The sequence below is a fragment of the Schistocerca cancellata genome, chromosome 4, assembly GCF_023864275.1.
Source record: "Schistocerca cancellata isolate TAMUIC-IGC-003103 chromosome 4, iqSchCanc2.1, whole genome shotgun sequence".
Taxonomy (NCBI): domain Eukaryota; kingdom Metazoa; phylum Arthropoda; class Insecta; order Orthoptera; family Acrididae; genus Schistocerca; species Schistocerca cancellata.
In genome coordinates, this window is record NC_064629.1 from 416,782,292 (window position 1) to 416,803,146 (window position 20,855).

The 20,855-nt window shown below is 38.4% G+C and overlaps 1 protein-coding gene across 4 annotated transcripts in view; it reads right to left on the bottom strand.

Moving 5' to 3' along the window:
• Positions 1-7,389: 7,389 nt before the first annotated feature.
• LOC126185226 (uncharacterized protein DDB_G0271670-like) overlaps positions 7,390-20,855 on the bottom strand; it is a 186,094-nt gene continuing 172,628 nt past the window's right edge. For all 4 annotated transcript variants that reach the window (XM_049928109.1, XM_049928106.1, XM_049928107.1 and 1 more), the window contains 2 exons: positions 12,430-14,246; positions 7,390-8,633 (listed from right to left, as the gene is read on the bottom strand). In XM_049928109.1, coding sequence (XP_049784066.1) covers positions 13,634-14,246 — 613 coding nt within the window. In that variant the 3' untranslated portion in view covers positions 7,390-8,633; positions 12,430-13,633. The remainder of the gene's footprint in view (positions 8,634-12,429; positions 14,247-20,855) is intronic.

Consider the following 20,855-nt stretch of genomic DNA (forward strand, 5'->3'; position numbering starts at 1 on the left):
GGCCAATACACCCTATCCACCTCAACACTTTTCCTCTCTTCTGCTTCACCTGGTCCTCCTCTTACTCAACACACCACCTTCCTGGATGTTGACCTCCACCTCATTGTCTCCATCTACACCTCTGCCCACATCCCTTTCCAAATCAAAAAATCCCTCCCACACAGCCTAGCCACCTGTAGCTGGTGTATCTTGGACCTACTGATAACAAACAGACCCGAACTTTTCGACTCTGTAAGTGCAGAACAGGGGATCAGTGATCATATGGCCGTTGCAGCATCCCTGAATATGGAAGTTAATAGGAATATTAAAAAAGAGGGAGGAAGGTTTATCTGTTTAGCAAGAGTAATAGAAGGCATATTTCAGGCTACCTAACAGATCAAAACGAAAATTTCTGTTCCGACACTGACAATGTTGAGTGTTTATGTAAAAAGTTCAATCGTAAAATGTGTTTTAGACAGGTATGTGCCGAGTAAAAATATGAGGGACGGGAAAAACCCACCGTGGTTCAACAACAAAGTTAGGAAACTACTGTGAAAGCAAAGAGAGCTTAACTACAAATTTAAATGCAGCCAAAACCTCTCAGACAAACAGAAGCTAAACAATGTCAAAGTTAGCGTAAGGAGGGCTATGCGTGAAGTGTTCAGTGAATTCGAAAGTAAAATTCTATGTACCGACTTGACAGAAAATCCTAGGAAGTTCTGGTCTTATGTTAAATCAGTAAGTGGCTCGAAACAGCATATCCAGACACTCTGGGATGATGATGGCATTGAAACAGAGGATGACACGCATAAAGCTGAAATACTAAGCACCTTTTTCCAAAGCTGTTTCACAGAGGAAGACCGCACTGCAGTTCCTTCTCTAAATACTCACACAAACGAAAAAATGGCTGACATCGAAATAAGTGTCCAAGGAATAGAAAAGCAACTGGAATCACTCAACAGAGGAAAATCCACTGGACCTGACGGGATACCAATTCGATTCTACACAGAGTACGCGAAAGAACTTGCCCCCCTTCTAACAGCCGTGTACCGCAAGTCTCTAGAAGAATGGAAGGTTCCAAATGATTGGAAAAGAGCACAGGTAGTCCCAGTCTTCAAGAAGGGTCGTCGAGCAGATAGCTCGAGTATCATGTTTTTGGAAACCCAGAATCTACTCTGTAGGAATCAACATGGATTCCGGAAACAGCGATCGTGTGAGACCCAACTCGTTTTATTTGTTCATGAGACCCACAAAATATTAGATACAGGCTCCCAGGTAGATGCTATTTTCCTGGACTTCTGGAAGGCGTTCGATACAGTTCCGCACTGTCGCCTGATAAACAAAGTAAGAGCCTACAGAATATCAGACCAGCTGCGTGGCTGGATTGAAGAGTTCTTAGCAAACAGAACATAGCATGTTGTTCTCAATGGAGAGACGTCTACAGACATTAAAGTAACCTCTGGCGTGCCACAGGGGAGTGTTACGGGACCATTGCTTTTCACTATATATATAAATAACCTAGTAGATAGTGTCGGAAGTTCCAGCATTAGAAAATTGTAGCAAAATGCAGGAAGATCTGCAGCGGATAGGCACTTGGTGCAGGGAGTGGCAACTGACCCTTAACATAGACAAATGTAATGTATTGCGAATACATAGAAAGAAGGATCCTTTATTGTATGATTATATGATAGCGGAACAAACACTGGTAGCAGTTAGTTCTGTAAAATATCTGGGAGTATGCGTGCGGAACGATTTGAAGTGGAATGATCATATAAAATTAATTGTTGGTAAGGCGGGTACCAGGTTGAGATTCATTGGGAGAATCCTCAGAAAATGTAGTCCATCAACAAAGGATGTGGCTTACAAGACACTCGTTCGACCTATACTTGAGTATTGCTCATCAGTGTGGGATCCGTACCAGATCGGGTTGACGGAGGAGATAGAGAAGATCCAAAGAAGAGCGGCGCGTTTTGTCACAGGGTTATTTGGTAACCATGATAGCATTACGGAAATGTTTAGCAAACTCAAGTGGCAGACTCTGCAAGAGAGGCGCTCTGCATCGCGGTGTAGCTTGCTCGCCAGGTTTCGAGGGGGTGCGTTTCTGGATGAGGAATCGAATATATTGCTTCCCCCTACTTATACCTCCCGCGGAGATCACGAATGTAAAATTAGAGAGATTGGAGTGCGCATGGAGGCTTTCAGACAGTCGTTCTTCCCGCAAACCATATGCGTCTGGAACAGAAAAGGGAGGTAATGACAGTGGCACGTAAAGTGCCCTCCGCCACACACCGTTGGGTGGCTTGCGGAGTATAAATGTAAATGTAGATGTAGATGAGAATTCCCTTTCCTAGTGTGCTGCAGGCTTCACAAAGGTTGTCACAGACAAACCTAGTTCACAAACAGATTTCCCATGCCATAACCCAGCACACCCCCAATCCTCCCACCAACCCCAAGAATGAGCTACAAAGGAGCGTCCTCCCCTTGTCACCCAATATCATCATGCACTAAAACAATTGAACCATATCCTTCATCATAACTTTGATTATCTCTCTTCCTGCCCTGAAATGAGGGACATCCAATCCAAAATACTTCCCACCCCTCCTAAACTGGTGTTCCATCACCCACCCAACATACACATTATCCTAGTCCACCCTAAGCCACTCCGACTACTAAACCCTTGCCACAGGGATCATATTCCTGTGACAGACCCAATCCACCTACCCAGCACCTCCTACTCCAGTCCTGTCGCAGGCTTATCCTACGCCATCAGAGGCCGGACCACCTGTAAAAGCAGCCATGTCATATGCCAACTCTGCTGCAAACACTGCACAGTGTTTTATGTTTGTATGACTACTAACAAGCTGTCCACAAGGATGAATGGCCACAGCCAAATTGTTGTCAAGAAGAAAGCGTAACATGCTCAGATTCAATGGCTGCTTCCCATCCCGAACCAGCTGGATCCTACCTTCCACCACCAGTTTCTCTGAAGAAGAACATGATGATTTATAGTGGAGGGCACTGAACTGCACACATGAGAGCCATCCTTACAACGCATCCTCCACTCCTGTAATCATTCTGGTCTCAATCTCGGGTAATCCACTCTCCCCGCACCCTCCATCCAACAGTTTATCCTTCCTCCATCTTGTCACCCCTTACCAATTCATGTCCCCAGTGCCTTCAGCATGCACTACTTCCCACCAGCCACTACAACTGTGGCAGCTCATACACCTGCATTCCTAACTGGCAAACTGGCTGCAACCCTCCACGCCGCTAGCCACCCACCTCCAGTACCCTCCCTCTACCTGTACCATAACCAGTTCACTTGCTGCAAAATAGCATTCACACTGTTAGTCTAGCCAGCACCATGAAGAGGCACAGGTGTGTGTGTGTGTGTGTGTGTGTGTGTGTGTGTGTGTGTGTGTGTGCGCGCGCGCGCGTTTTACTCTAGCTCATCAGGATATAAATATAATAGAGGGAAACCTTCCACGTGGGAAAAATATATCTAAAAACATAGATGATGTGACTTACCAAACGAAAGCGCTGGCAGGTCGATAGACACACAAACAAACACAAACATACACAAACATACACAAACATACACACAAAATTCAAGCTTTCGCAACCAACGGTTGCTTCATCAGGAAAGAGGGAAGGAGAGGGAAAGACGAAAGGATGTGGGTTTTAAGGGAGAGGGTAAGGAGTCATTCCAACCACATAGATATATGACACTATTTCAAAACATACAAATGATATGGATGCAGTGAAGAAACCAGTCTAGTGATTGTTACTATTGTAGCAGTGATGTTACTTCTTCCAACTAAAAAAAATTCAAAAAGTAGTAAGACAGACTAACCTGCTGTCTGCCATTCAGTCAGTGGCTCCTGGCCCCCATCTTCCTGTTTCCCAACCACTAGAATGTTTTAACGATATTAGCCTGGATATTTGAAATAATTACTGGTGCGATGCAGATGAACAAGCTCATGACAAGTATCATTTTACATTGGGCAACGTAAAATCAAATCTTGTTACACAAACTACGCTAATTGATCTTGTTAGGGATCTGGGCCCAGTAGGGGAAAAGCTGAACTGCTTGGTTCCAGACTCTAAGAAAAGAACTTGTTGACAGGCATTTTCTCAATGTTTCATAGAATAAGGTAATTTAGTGCATTGTTCAGATACTGAGAGACTAAGACAAACAGTGAATATGGATGGAACTCTTATGACATTCAGTGTGCCAAGTAACAGAAATGTTGCCAAGAAAGGTGCTAAAACTGTAACTATAAAAACAAGTGGACATGAAAAAATGCACTACACCGTTGTCCTCTAATTTTGTGATGACACTAAACTTAGTCCAATGATGATTTTCAGTCGCAAAACAGTGCCAAAACCTGAAATACTGACATGTGGTGGTGTTCCTGTACATGACAGGGATTGGATGGATGGAGGGTATGAAATTATGGATTAGAAGAGTGTGGGGGAGAAGGAAAGGTGTTTTATTGAAGAAGAGTTCTCTTCTTGTGCTAGATCAGTGTAGTAGTCATTTGAAAAATTCTGTGAAATAGAAACTGAGACAGGGAAATGCAGAGTTTGCTCTTATTCCGGGAGGACTTACTTCACAATTGCAACCTCTTGATGTCTTGATAAATACAGCATTTAAAAAGTATTTGACAGAGGAATGGAACATATAGATGATGGATGAAACCCAACATGAATTAAAACTGAAGGGAGCTTTAAAATGATCTACAATCAAACAAGTGTGTCAGTGGATAAAACAGTCATGGTTTAGAGTGGCAGAAGACATTATGGTTAAATCATTCAAGAAGTGCGGCATAAATAACACTCTCAATGGCAGTTTAGACCATCTTATATATGAAGAGGACAACGATGATGGCAAAGAGGAGGAGGAGGAAGAAGAGAAAGAAGAAGGTGGAAGTTCAGATGACGATTTTCAGGGATTTTAAAGGTCAGTTCGATTTTATAAATTGAGAATTTTTTTTTGTCTGGCTTTGCAATCTAGTAGTGAAATCTAATAACAAAAATGGTAAAAATGTTGATTTTTTTAAAATAAAAATGGTTACAAATTAAGATGCATCTTATAGTCCGTAGTTTCTTATAGTCTGCAAAATACATTAGTCAATTGAAAGAACTCACATTATATTTGAAAAGTTCAAGAAGTTAGGAAGTTTGATAAACATCAAGATTCACTTTTGGAATGGTTACTTTTTTTCCCTGAAAATTAGAGTGATGTCAGTGACGAAGATTGTGAGCACTTTCACGAAGACAACAAAGTGACAAAAAATGACATCAGGATTGCTAGAATACCAGTATGATGGGAGACAGTCAGTCACTTCGCTGAGACACACAACAGGCAATTTATTTCAGCAAACACTACATTAGGTGCTTGAAGGAGAAGAGAGAAAAGAAATATAATTGAATGCACATACAATTCCTATGCAGTCAGTAGGCACTTTAAAATTTATACTTCCATAAAACCTTTGTTCATATTGAAAAATTAAATTACTTTTGATTCCAGTTAAATGTGTTTTGATAATATTTGAGTTTCTCACAAAATCACATTGCTACAAATTTTATGTTATAGAAAAAACTTAGGTCAGTTATCGATTCAGTGCCAAAAACCTATGGAATGAAGCCAGTTTCTAAAAAAAGTAATAAAATATGTTTTGATGGCCTATGACATTCACCTGAATGCCTAGGAATTTCACACATTCCAGTGTGTGCTCTAAGACACCTATTTTAGGAACCTATAAGTAATTTTTATTTGTTTGGAATTGCATAATACAACTCTTTCTATAATTAAGTGCTAAGCTGTGTGCTGTAAACATTTTCTACCATTCCCCCGACTGGGAATGCTATAAATGTGTTCGGGGCCTCTACCAGTATACTTGTGTCATCAGTAAACATCATGCTTTTTGAAGACTCTTTCAATGTTCTGAACAAGTTATTTATGTACATCAAGAACAGAAGTGGGGTAACCACTGAACCTTGGCAAGAGTGAAAGAAGTACAGGGTGCAGCACAGGAACTTCTTTATTTGAAATTCATGTCACACGGTGGCCATTACCAATTGCTGTGTGGGGTTTAGCGCATTGGAAAGGGCAGGACCTAACCTTTTTTCCAGGTTAGTTAAGTAGCAATCCTGTAGTGGATGAGAGAGGAGCGTGCTTTTTCCATGGCAACTCACTTTTATGATGGTCGTGCTGTCATCGCAACCCAGCGTACATTCAGGGAACAGTTTATTATTGAACCTGCAGATTGTTTTCCTGATCAAAAATAGATTGTAATGTGGGTGGACATGTTTACGGATACTGGTAGTGCACAGAAAAAGAAACCAGGGCCTTCAAGAATCACCAGGACACCAGAAAATGTCGAGGAAGTCAGGCTGGTAATTTTGGAATTCCCCAAGCGATGCAGCTGCTGCTGCTATTTCTGATCATACACTGAGAAGAATTCTTCACAAAGATGTGAAATTGAATCCACACAAACTGGCAGTGGTGCACAAACTTAATCCACACGATTTTTGTTCCCCAAAAAATGCATGTGGAGTCTTGAACAAAAACATGCCTCATGTTCCTCATCAGCATCGAGGCTCATTTTTATTTGTGTGGATGCGTGAATAAAAAATTTAAAAAAAATGTGGTATTGGAGTGGCACAAACCCTCCGAGAACTTAATGAGCAGTCCCTGCATACAGAATGTGAGACTGTTTGGTGTGCACTATAAAAAATTGGTGTTTTGACCACAGTTATTTGAAGAGAACGATACGGTAGTTATGGTCACTTCTGAATGTTATTTCCAGGTGATTAAGGATTTTTCCCCCCAGACTTGAAGAAATTGGTGTGGGGGATATCTGGTTCCATCAAGATGGCACCAGAGCTCAAACAGCATGAATGTCAATGACACTCTTTTGTGAACACTTCCCCAACCGTCTGATCTCTTTGAGGCGCAATTTTCAGTGCCAGATTTAGCCCAATGTGACTTTTTCTGATTGGGCTGTCTTCCTTGGTGTATACCAATTGTCCACAGACCTTGGGTCAGCTGCAGAACAATATTTGTGCTGCTATTGCCGACATAAGATAGACACATGCTGAAAAAAGTGGACCAAATCTTCCAAATTCAACTAACCAAATTCATTGAGCAGAGCTGAGGCCACCTTCAATATATCATTTTCAAAACCTAATGGAATAAATCTTTAAATTTACTTCAATATAATGGGAAGAGAATTAAATTGATACTTCTAATACCATCTGTTTCTTTTTTTCCCTCCAAAATAAGGAAGTTCTGGTATCACACCCTGTACTTTCTTTCTACAGTGTTAAAATTCCTAAGTATATTTCCTTTACCCATCAACACCTGTTATTTTAGGTCCTAAATAAAACACAGTTACATTTCAGAAAAGTCTGTATATTTCACTTCCTTTTAACAGCAGAAATAGACAGTACTCCATCACAAGCATATCAGAATAATCCCACAGTCTGCCATCAAGTTCTGTTCTTAAACAAAAGACAGACAGCACAAGATCAGTGAAAAAAACAGCTATGTCAAACTCTTAGTGGTAGTTATAACTAACTATAAACTGTTAATTCTCACAGAATCTGTGCTGCCAATGACTTTTGTGTTAACAATCATCAACATTCTGCATAGCATAGTATGGAACTAACACCAATTACATGTAAGAGACACATCAATGAACATCAATACAGTAAAAGACACAAATTTCAACATTTTAGAGGATATGGAATGGTAACTGATAACATAGAAGTTTCTGAGTACAGACCCACTGATTCATTGAAACTGTTGTATGTTTAGCCACAACAACTGCGAAAACATATTTATCTACATGCATTAAATATTTATTAGCAGTAGTTCCGAATAAAGATCATACATTTGCCACAAAGCTAAACACGTGTATTCACAAATGTAACAACAACAACATATACAGCTAAAAGTATACTTTTAAAAAAATACTTTTGCTGTATATTCAAAAGAAAATGAATGGGCTCTTCTTAATGTAAAAGAATTTATAATTGCTTAGAACCAACTAAGCTGTTGCCCTCAGAACTAAAAAAAAACTGGATGTATGAAATAAAATGAACTGTTGAATACAACACAGTTTCAGTTACTGGAAAAAATAATTTAGCTACATAACACTTATGGGAAACATTTAATGGTATCAGTCTCAATACACACAATTTTGTATATATCATTTTAATCACATGTAAACTAGCAAACAATGTTCACAGTTGCACTGTATGGTGTACTGGATGTACTTCTACAAACAAAGTTATGCATGTCAATGGCACTGACAATGATACTCCCACTGCAACTGACTTACAAGGTGTCAGGTTGCACACCGCACATGCATCATTTGATTTCCCATTACGTGATTATGTCATGTACAGGACACAAGGGACACATTATGTTCATTTTAATATTTGTTCCACTGACTTGAGGACACACAAAGCAACTTGCTCTAGCTGTGAAAGGTGGCTGTGGGGGACAAGACACTACTTGCTGTAGGTTGTTTGGTGTCCCATACACACAGCTGTACTGACAATGCACATATAGTGAACAGGTCAAATCCAGTGTTCTAAAATCATCCATCACTTATCTGTTGCTGCCTTTAATCAACATCACCCTTTTTAAAAGAAACAAAAAATATGAACATAAGAAATGAAATAACTTTTAACAATTGCTGACATGTAAAATGAAGACAACATCAAAATAATAGTAATAACATCATTCATAAAGAGACAAATCATTCCCAGTTGAGATGTCTTTATTAAGCCTAACCATTCAGATTCATTCACAGCTAAGCTAGTTTGTGTACAAGAAAGTGTCTGAATAGTAGTTAAGAAAGTGTCTGAATAGTAGTTTGTCTTATATCATCACAAGCTTCTTTAAAAAAAAATTACTGTTCACCAACCTATGTAAAATACCATCTTTAATCACAAAGAAAAATGTATGGGATCCATACAGAAATTTAAGAATACCACATTCATGTTAGGCAAAGGAGTTATAGAATCACACAGGACAAACATCAAAGAATTCTTTGTTCCTTGGATTAACAATGGTGTGCAGAAATCCTACACTATGGAGAAGTGGATGCTAGAGGGAGAACAGGACAAAAATTACAGAAGTTGGATTTTCAGGAAACCAAGGACAATATGAGATCAGTAAGTAAAAATCAACTAGTTTGCTATTAGCCAAAACTATGTGACCTGATCTTATCCAATTATTTGATGGAATGTGTAGCATGGACAACTTTAGTTCACTTCAATATGGTTTTCCACAATAATTTGATAGCAGAAACTGGCGCAATCATGAGACAGTATACATTTAAACAAAATTTATTTTTTGTATGGCCATTAACATTTGAATTGTGTGCAGAAACCATTGTATAGTGTTAAAGTGTTTTTTAAGGTTTAATAACTAAGTTACTTGTCGGATTTACAAAATGAAGCAACATGTGAGACAAATAAATGAGATGAAATACACATCCACGGATAACAATAGTTCATTGGAATATGAGCTTACAGCATGACTTACAGTGAGATATGGTAGTTCACGCTGAAGTGTTATAGGTGTGGATGCAGTAGGGATTAAAAAAAAAAATCTTCAATTTATATAGTGCAAGGCTGAACAGATGAACATTTTGGTCAACTAAAGAGAGTACTGATTAACAAAAGACTACTTCAGTTACACAAATTCTTTTAAATGAAAAAAAATATGTAAAGATACAACACAGTGCTATTTTTGGATAATAGTATCTTTTTCATTTTCTATGAAGCTGTCAGATATGAGGAAAGTAATTAAGTCAACACCTTTAACGAAAATGAATGTCTACTGATGCAACCAATGGAAATAGTGAATACTGTAGAACAGGCTTCAAATGAAGCTCTTTCACAATTCTGCCACAAATGCAGAACATTTGACAGAGAAAATCTGGCTTATTGCTAGAAAGTAAGCAGTACACAAGTCATTTTTGCTTCATTTTTCTCCTGTCCCAATACATACCTCACATGGTCTTTAAGTCTTTCTGGGCATTATAAATTTTGCTCAGGCCCTCAAGCATTGTGTTGGATGTCATCACTAGACTCTTCAACATCTAATGAAACGTCTGCTAAGCACCCTTCCAGTTTCAGCAGATGGTTTAATTTTCATTTCCAGTCAATAATGTTTTGTTCTCAGAATTCCACAGCCACAAGTCATTGCTTGGCATATGCACAATCATATTTCACTATGTCAATTAACACACTTTTTCCACTCATATCATTACCTCAAGATCACATTCAGGTTTCCCAACAAAAATGGCAAAGTTTCAGTGACACATACTGACACAACACCTGAGAGTGCCACTAGAAAATACATTCTTGGATTCAGAAGACTTCTTAGAAAAGAGATGCCAGAAAGTAACAGTTGTGAAAACTTGAGTTTGAAAGTGTTAAAAATTGGCACACTATCAGTGCAAGGTCGAAGAAGAAGAAGGAAAAAAGTACAGAATGGAATAAGAGAAACGATTATGAAGTACAGGATGTGTCAAGTGGAAAGAAAGATTAGGAAATTGTATCAAAATTATTAGAAACCATTCGAATTAGCTGTTACTGATTTTGCGATGTAGCCCATTCTATGATATTTAGATGTTTTCCATAATATATCCAAAAGAATTCTTATATTTGTAGTAAAATAACTTTAATGATATACAAATGTATGGCTTTCAAGCTTGTGTCAAATTGTGTGAAGTGCATGTTACATTTTGTGCTACAAATTATCTGATGTATCAACTGCTGATAATAAAATTGGAAGAATACACATTTAATAGGCAGCCAAAAATTATACAACTTTTACAATATCGAATGTCAATCCAAAAATCCTATTAGTTTTTCAAAAAAATTTAACATTAAATTCAGAGCTTAAACCTGTATTTGAAAAAACTCTGCTTCCCAGAAGACATAATAATGCAATATTCTTGGGCTTCTTTAAAAATAAATACTGAAGGAAATAAATACACAGGAACAAAACAGAAGCACCTAGGTGGGAGGGAGAGGCAGGGGTGCAGGATCAAACAGAGAAAAATGCTTGTGTGCTTAAATCATCTATTACTGACTGCTTCACAAAAAAGTAGGGAACTAAACAGAAGAGGCATGTATAAAGTAAGGTAACCATAATAGCCCCTCCAGCAGCCTACAGTAATTTGCTTTTCTCAAGGCACAAAGGTAAAAGTCTAGAAATATGGAAAAATGTGATCTATGACACTCTTGCAAGCAATAGTGGTGACTTTAGCTCACCAAAACATATAAACCTATTTTGAATACTTTAACCCGGAAATATTTTTTTGATTTGGGGTTAACATGCAAAAATATAAATAATGATCAGGCAGAAGGATGTAAGTGCACCTTTTGAAATTGTGGGAATTATACTTATACCTTTCTACCCAAAGAAGAACAAATTTTTAAGAACTGCTTGAATTAATAAAACAGTAAATGTAGAGCACATTTGGGGACATGTTTAACATGACTGACTACAAGCAAGTCTGATTAAACCTGGAAGAGAATCAAAAACAGAGCAATGTTCTGGTATTGCTTATGAATTCTCTTTCAAGTATTCTTGTCTTCTGTGCATAAGATGACCTATAGTAACTCATTTTATAACATACTTTTAAAATGTCTTAAAAGCAGTATCAATTTTTCATCATCAATCTGATCCTGAGCTAGGTAAGAGCGGAGAATCACCTTTTTTCAATGAGCATTGAACAACAAAAGCAATACTCTCGTTATCTCAGTATCATATGACAATATGTAATAACAAACTAAGATTCTCTGAAATTTTTATTCATAAAAAACTAAATGTTATAAGAATGCAATTACTGCCAGACCTAAAAGTATGGCACTCCAAATATTTGAAAACTGAAGATCCAATTACTCTATAGTAACAATATTTTTCACTGCTTTCTATATAATGAATTTTTTCTGACACGAACAAACAATGCATTACTTATTTCTTGTTCAGTGATATGCATGAATGTTTGTATTAAAGTCTGTATTTACAGCCCCCATTAATGTTGAAAATCAGTCAGGTCACAGAATAATTATGAAGAAAACTTTCTAGAAATAAAACACAGATGAATGATGTCTCATAGGTTAGCTTATAAGGAGCTGAGATGGATTGCCGGTACTTACCGTCAGGAAGCAAAATTCCCACACAAACCACTTAAAAGTAGGAAAAATTATACCCAGCTTTTGGAACCTGTAGTTCCTTCCTCAGGTATGACAGAGGGATAGTTTGGGAAAGGTTGGAAAAGAAGAAGGAAGATTAGGTGGTTTAACTTCTGATCCATGGAAAGGTCATTAGAGATGGAGCATAAGCTCAGATTGGGAAATGTTAGGGAAGGGAATCAGACACGTCATTTCCAAAGGAGCCATCCAAACACTTACCTTAAGCAGTTTAGGGGCACCAACGAAATCTTAAATCAGGACAGCTAAACAGAGATTTGAACCACTGTCCTCCTGAATGTGGTATCAGTTTCTTATCACTGTGTCCTTTTGCTTGGTGTTGAACAGAAGGGACAGGCCACTCAGACTCCCAATAAGTATTTGAAATTTTCGTCTTTTGAAGGTAAGCACTGGCCAACCATTGTCTCCATGTAATTTTTCTTTCAATATATAAGTTATCTTCCAATTTTAGATGGACATATTCTGTTTATGGTTACGTAACCGCTACTTGTTTTGATGTCAACAGCAGCATATATATATATATATATATATATATATATAAGGGAAAAACTCAAGTTCAAAGGTTAAAAAAAGCTGAATTATCCCAAGATTAGGCAATGCAAAAAATGTGCAAAAGGAATGAGCACAGTAAAGAGACATGTCAAGGAAAAGGCTGCTTGAGTTGCATTCACAGGGCTGGTGCACTGCAAATATGAACTTCTAGCATGAGGTACTAGCCAAGGAAATTAATCCCTGACACTTCGGAACAATGAGTATCACTTTAACAGTAAAATTAAACAAAACTGTGATTATGCACTGTAGTATGATACAGTGGATGTAGTGGATTAAAATCCAAAAGATTCTGTAACAGTTCAACAAGCCACAACTATCACCAACTTTCATCAGTTGCGGCAAGTCCTCTGAAGAGTCCCCCCAAACAATGGAACCAATGGAAAAATCTGTACTGTGCTGTTTAAACGTTGCTAATAATTACAGCAAACGTATTTCAACAGTCAGCACATTTATTTGAAAAACTAGTTCAGGATTAATACGTATCATGTGTTACTTTTGTAGCGAATGCTCAGATCTCGATAAACATTTTTGTTTCAGCAGGTCTGTAGCCACAGGAATGGCTCTTGAAACTTCAGCAGGCTGGGCCGAATAGACTGTCACTATATTTCAGCAGTTGGTATTATTTGTGTTTCTTCAGTTGCAAAACAGGTATTTCATCAAGTTTACCTGATCGCAGTCCTGAAATCCTTTGTAAAATCATGTGTGCAGATAAAGTGGCTGTAGTCACTGATATTACACGAGACCATTCCTCAGTTTCAATCTTTGTAGATTACAGTTTTCTGACCGTGAGTGTGACTGACTGGAAGATATCCAATAGAAATACTGATAATTTTGATAAAGAAGTTCAACTGCCTTAAACTCTTGACGAATAAGACGAGTTGCTGATGACAATGGACTGGTGCTGCAAAACATTCCTATTGCGGTGATGGTTACTGCTGCGACTGCTGTTGGAGCTGGTGTTAGTGTTATTTGGATTGCTGTTACCATTGCTGTTACTGCTTCCGCCCCTGCTGTTTCTGCCCCTGTTGTTTCTTCCACTGCTTATGGCAGTGCTCCTATTTACGTTGCTGCCACTGTTGGCACCACAGCTGCTGCTGCTGCTACTGCTGGTGAGGCTGCTGCTGCTGGTGATGCTGCTGCTACTGCTGCTGCTGGCACCGCCACTGCTGCCACTGCCACTGCTGCTACCGCCACTGCTACTGCTGCTGCTGCTGCTGCTGCTGCAGCTGGTGCCACTTGTGCTGGTGCCACTGCTGCTAGCACTGGTGCTGGTAGTACTACCACCAATGCTCGTACCACTGCTGCTTGCACCACTGCTGCTACCACTACCACTGGCCGAACCACTGCTGTTTTGATAATTATTACTGCAGACTTTACTATTATTATTACTGTCATTGCTCTGTCTCCTCTTACCACTGTTTCGGCCTCTATTCCCATTACTGTTACCGGGTTTATTTGGTGATTTTCTGGAAAGTAAAAAAACTAATGTCACAAAAAGAAGTTTAATAATTTCATAACAATGAAACAATTAATTACTGGAATTACTGGAGAAAATTGTTGTTATATGTAACCAAGTGACTAAAATTGTTTACAGAAGCAATTTTTACCCTGTCTTCTCTCATCTTCACCCTTCAGTTTTAAAAGTTTGTTTATAATTGCTCCTCTCTGAAGTACTGAAAAACTAAACCAGGATGGCCAGGCTAGGATTTAAAAGTAGTTAAATTTCTGAAATATAAATTTTGATTGTTACTGTTGTTGCAATTCACAATGTGAGTTCCATTCCTATTTTAGCACATTACATTCCACAATCTCCATTAAAAGGAAACTGACAACATGGTGCTTTGTGCATTGTAGGGTTTTTGCAAACTCCTGTAATATAAGGGGCAGTCAAATAAAAGTGAGACATATGAAGAAAAAAGTAATTTAACTGTTTATTATTTCAAAATGGAACAGGCTGGCCAATGCCTTCACGGAAAAATGTTTACAGTTGCCTACACAACCATGATTGTGCCCAGGTATGCACATTCCGAAGCAAATAGATAGCTATAAATGTCTTTCTTCAGGGTCCCAAAAATATGGAAATTGCATGGGTAGAGATTGGGACAGTATGGGGATGCGTAAGGAATTCACAGTGAAATATCTGCAGCATACTAGAAACAACTTTGGCAACATGGGGGCGGTCATTTTGTTGGCATGTTGTTTCGATTACTCTGCAAAGGTTTCATTGGGAAGTCCTTATACATCCTCCATACAGTCCAGATCTTTCCCCATGTGATTTCCATAGTTTTGGAGCACTGAAGAAAGATATTTGTGGCTGTCGATTTGTTCTGGATGACAAGGTTAATGCCCGAGTACCTCTTGGTTCTGTAGGCAACTATGCACACTTTTCCATGAAGGCATTGAGCATCTTGTCTATCACTGGCATATATGTTTTAATGATTATGGCAATTACTTTTGAAATAATAAACAGTTTACTTACTTTCTTCCATCTGTCTTGTTTTCATTTGACTGCCCCTTACAATACTGCAGAAAAAAAGAACATAAAATATAAATGTGTTTTTTATAAACTGAATTCACTTGAATTTGGTATTAATCAGGCAAACTGTAACTGGAAAGTCCAGCGCCGATCCTATGAGGCATTAATGAATTTTACAGTTTCTGAGACTCTGTAAATTTGAAACACAAATTTTGAAGGATTTTGAATGTTTGCAACAAAAAGGGCATTCTTTATATTGAAAACACAAATGTTTTACCATTCCATCTCATTAGAATTCAACTGAATACCTTCAGTGTACTGAGTAAGGAGTTTTTCATCACTGCATACTCACCCTCCATGGTTGGCAAGACTGTATGGAAGAAACATTTTTGTGTGGAAGGAATGGCAACTCTCAAAACGGAGGTACTGTCGATGGGTGATGGACTTGATGGGAGCAGCAGAGGTTTTATGGAGCCGTTCCGGAGGTGGAGCTAGACATTAAGGAAGGGGGCACAGCGATCTGAGGAAGAGCAGGTGAAGCAGATGGAAGATAATGTGTTGAGGCTGTGGTGGAAGGAGGACTGTCTCTTCACCCAGGGTTCAGATCAAGATGGTATCATCAATGAACCTGAACCAGATGAAGGGTTTAGTATCTTGGGTGCCAACTGAAATCCTAAACCTTTATCTGGACCCTGGGCCAAGACATTATCATCATTCTACATAAAGTTAATAACAGGCATAAATAGCCACAAACATGCAGTTTTACTGGTGGGAATTAGCAACACTATCAGAGAAGTAAGAACTTTGGATTTGATGTGAGATTATTCCAGATAGTCAACCATATAATTGCATGAAGAATAAGTTTTATTAGATGACATGAATGGGCAAAAAATGGAAAATAGAATACTAGATGTGAATATCTTTATTGAAAATAAATTGAAAGGAGTTATACATGAAGAATCCAACCAAGCAATCTAATTAAAGTAACAGGAGTTCGCAAAAGTACTGGTAAAAAAGTTGCCTACAGTCTTGGAAGAACAATGGTATGTGAGGTATAATTATTTGATAAAAAATGTTATACAAATAAATAATAATAATAATGATGATTACAAAACATCCAACATTCCACGTAACACCTTCACTTTATGTTTTTTTCCCCTTCTTTCCTTTCTAGAAATACTTACCCCCATGCTATGCATAGCACAATACTAACACCTCTTCCTCTTTCTGAGCTCAAACATCTCACTCATTATGGAGGTATGCTGACTCAGTTTTTCAGGATAGCAAATTATGCAGTGGCTGATAGTGAGATACGAGTGAACAGTGTGGCATTACGTTATTTAATAAGTATTTGTTAAAAATGTATTGTATACCAGGAATAAATCTAATGATTGTCTACAACCAGAAGTCTGTAAATATATGTGTATACAAATTAGCTTATTTTATATTGATCTAAATTTGTAAATACTTTGACATGTCCCATATCCATAAAGCTGCTGCTGCTGCTGCTGCTACTACTACATTCCCAAGTGGAAGAAATCACCTGTAGTGGACTAATTGGCAAAAAGGACTTCTTTCATATTACGATTTTTGTATATATTTTATACTCTCACTTTAAAGTTTGTTAACAAAAGCAAAAGTGCTAAATACTGTTACAGTGCATACAACTATGTTACATTATCTGTCAAGAAATAACTGAAAATATTTCCAGTTCACCTGCCAACATTGAAGTGTTTCTACTAAATGTGATTCATGGAAGAAAAGTAATAGCTGTGTAAAGGAGAAGGGAAGGGAGGGAGAGAGGGGGGGAGTGAGAGAGGGGGGAAGGAGGGGAGAGGGGGAGGGTGGGGGGAAGGAGGGAGAGAGGGAGAGAAGGGGGAAGGAGGGGAGAGGGAGGGAGGGAGAGAGGGAGAGGGAGAGAGGGGGAGAGAGAGAGAGAGAGAGAGAGAGAGAGAGAGAGAGAGAGAGACTATAATGGGCTCACATCACAAGTTCAGGTATTGTGCCACATAATTTTAGTTATTGTGTGAAATGTATAGAGTGAACATTTGTGACAAATATGTGGAAGCTTAAAATGAGGAGTGCTTCTGTCATTATGACAATACAAACTAGTTGTTAGACAATTCTGCATTTCAGAACTTGTTCTTGTGAGCATGGCATGAGTAAACGTTTTTGGTTAACTTCAAATGTAGAGATAGTGTTTCTGAATACAAAATATACTTCTATCACTCACTTTGCAAAATGTAAAACTGTTGCAGGTTCTTGTCATGAAGCAGATATTGAGTGAACTCAGAAGTGATCAAAAAAGAAGAGTTATTAATGTTTTATGTTGTGTTCAGTAGATAAAAATTTGATCTTCATATTATTTAGGCATGCTTCTTTGCATCCTCATTATGCTATATTACATGCCTGCAGTATTAAGGAAACAATGAGTGATTGTTAATTTCGAGAGAGACTTGGAACTAACCATAGTAATTTTAAAGTTAAGTATTAGTAAATGTTACATACTGCAGACAGCTTTGCAAGCAAAAGAGGTACTTGGTCATTAGCTTTGGATATTGTGAAGTGTAAAAGAGATATTATTAGGGTTGTACATACTGAAGTTATATACAGCAAAGTAATACTTACACCAGATATATATATAAAACAGAGGGAAACATTCCACGTGGGAAAAATATATCTAAAAAGAAAGATGATGAGACTTACCAAACAAAAGCGCTGGCAGGTCGATAGACACACAAACAAACACAAACATACACACAAAATTCTAGCTTTCGCAACCAACGGTTGCCTCGTCAGGAAAGAGGGAAGGAGAGGGAAAGACAAAAGGATTTGGGTTTTAAGGGAGAGGGTAAGGAGTCATTCCAATCCCGGGAGCGGAAAGACTTACCTTAGGGGGGAAAAAGCGCTGGCAGGTCGATACACACACAAACAAACACAAACATACACACAAAATTCAAGCTTTCGCAACCAACGGTCGCTTCATCAGGAAAGAGGGAAAGACGAAAGGATGTGGGTTTTAAGAGAGAGGGTAAGGAGTCATTCCAATCCCGAGAGTGGAAAGACTTACCTTAGGGGGAAAAAGGGACAGGTATACACTATAATAGAGGGAAACATTCCACGTGGGAAAAATATATCTAAAAACAATGATGATGTAACTTACCAAATGAAAGTGTTGGTATGTTGATAGAGACACTAACAAACACAAACACACACACAAAATTCAAGCTTTCGCAACCCACAGTTGCTTCATCAGGAAAGAGGGAAGGAGAGGGAAAGACGAAAGGATGTGGGTTTTAAGGGAGAGGGTAAGGAGTCATTCCAATCCCTTAAAACCCACATCCTTTTGTCTTTCCCACGTGGAATGTTTCCCTCTTTCCCTCCCCCCCCCCCCCCCCCCCTCTATCTAAAATTATTATACGAATATTATATATATATATATATATATATATATATATATATATATATGTGTGTGTGTGTGTGTGTGTGTGTGTGTGTGTGTGTGTGTGTGTGTGTGTGTGTGTGTGTGTGTTTTAATGGCAGGACTGTATTATTTCCAACTATTAATTTCATTTGTTTGAAATTGCACACACACACAGTACTGGATAGTCGTAAAGTGGAGCTGATTTCAACTAGCTTTGGTCCTTGCACAAATATCAACCAGTTAAAATTATTGTAATATTAGAAAGACTGGGAGGGTGATTATAGTGGGACTGACTTTGACTTGAAACAGATGAAAAGTTACTGCCCTCAAAACATTTCAATTAGATTCTGTACTGAGTATTCACTCAAATTTGCCACTTTTGTATTTTTTATGGGTTGCACACAAGGCTGAAAGACACTATCAGTAACTTCCATTATTAAGGACAGTAGCTGAACAACAGATATATATCAATATCGTCAATTGTCAAACATCTCTGGTGCTGAAATATTATGACTCTACATGTGGCTAAACTACTTTGATCTCCAAGTAAACAGAGATATCAGAAATGGGGCAAAACTGATGAAAGGCCCTCTCTGGTCACATTTAGCACTGGTCACATATCTCAACAAATGTATCAGGGATGGTACTATACAGGAGTTGGACAAACATATGGGAACACCATGAGAAACACAATTGAACATGAATGCAAATGCTAGCCAAGCCTGCAGGTTGAACTGCTGTATTTGACCACAAATGGCACCTATGCAATGTACTCATTATGTCAGAAGAACAGTGTTCTGTGTAGCTATGAGTGCATTATGACGGTGCTAAGTGAATTCGAACGTGTGCCAAGTGTTGGTGCTCAAATGGTATGTGCTTTCATAACCAAGGGAGGCAAAGTGTTTGGTGTTTTAAGAGGCACATTATCAAAGATTTATACCACACACAGGGAAAGCAGAAAAACATCTGCTAAGTCACAACATGGACAATTGTGAGTGCAGACAGATGGTCACTGAAGATAATTGTGATGAAAAATAAGCATACGACAGCTGCAAACCTTGCTTCAGAAGTGAATGTCGTGCGCGTGAACCCAGTCAGTACCAAAACATGAAAGGAGCTCCATAAGCAGGGAATTTCCAAGAGTGAAACATGGCAGGGGTTCAGTGATGATTTGGGCACCCTTATCATGGTTTTCTATGGACACATTCGTTACTCTGCAAGGTTGTATTACTGCCGAGGATTATGTGACCATTTTCGCTGATCAGGTCCATCCTACGTGAGCAAACATTTTTCTAAATGTTTGTGAATTGTGTAACTGCAGTGTGAACTGACTACCAGCAAAATATTCACACACTGGTATGTGAGAAGCTGCTTAAAAACCACATCCAGGCTTACTGTCACAGATATGGAAAAGGTAAATGTAGGTGGATATAAACTTTCAGCACATGCAAGTAGACACACTATGGAGAGAGGAGGAGTTGCCAAATATGTTAAAATCTTTCATACTGTGAAAAAGTTAGGAACTAAAAACTTTTGTGCAGAGCAACATGTACAAGCATGTGCATCTGAACTTAAGACTAGATAATGTTACTTTCACAATTGTAGCTGTGTGTAAGTCCACATTGGGAAATTTTCAGCTACTTTTGAAAAACCTGGATTCTTTGTTGTGCTATCTGTCAGAGGGAAGCAAATTATTGTTTGTAGGGATTTAAATGTAGATTTTCTGAAAGAGTCTGACAGAAAGCTTGACCTTTAAGCATTACTTGGTCCTTTCAATTTGATGTCAGCAGCACACTGATCGATAATGTTATTATAGACCAAGATAAATTTAATCAAATAAAAACTTTTCCTGTTAAGAATGGTCTGTCTGTTCATGGTGCACAGCTAATTATAGTATATGACATAGCTCTATACAGTAGTGCAAAACAGTCCTCCAAAGTAGTGCATTCAATTAATGATTTAAAAATTGAAAATTTTAGGGAAAGCTTGCAACAGTTCACCTGCAGTGAAGTACGGAGGAGGTGGTGCTTTTCATGGTTAAGATGTGGTTCCCTCATTGCGTTTAAGAAAATGCTAACAGTGGTAGGTTACGAACACATTTTACAGCATTGTGTATTTGTGTACTGTGTACAGAAGAGGAAGAGTTCGGAGACAATGACTGATTGTGTTGGTATG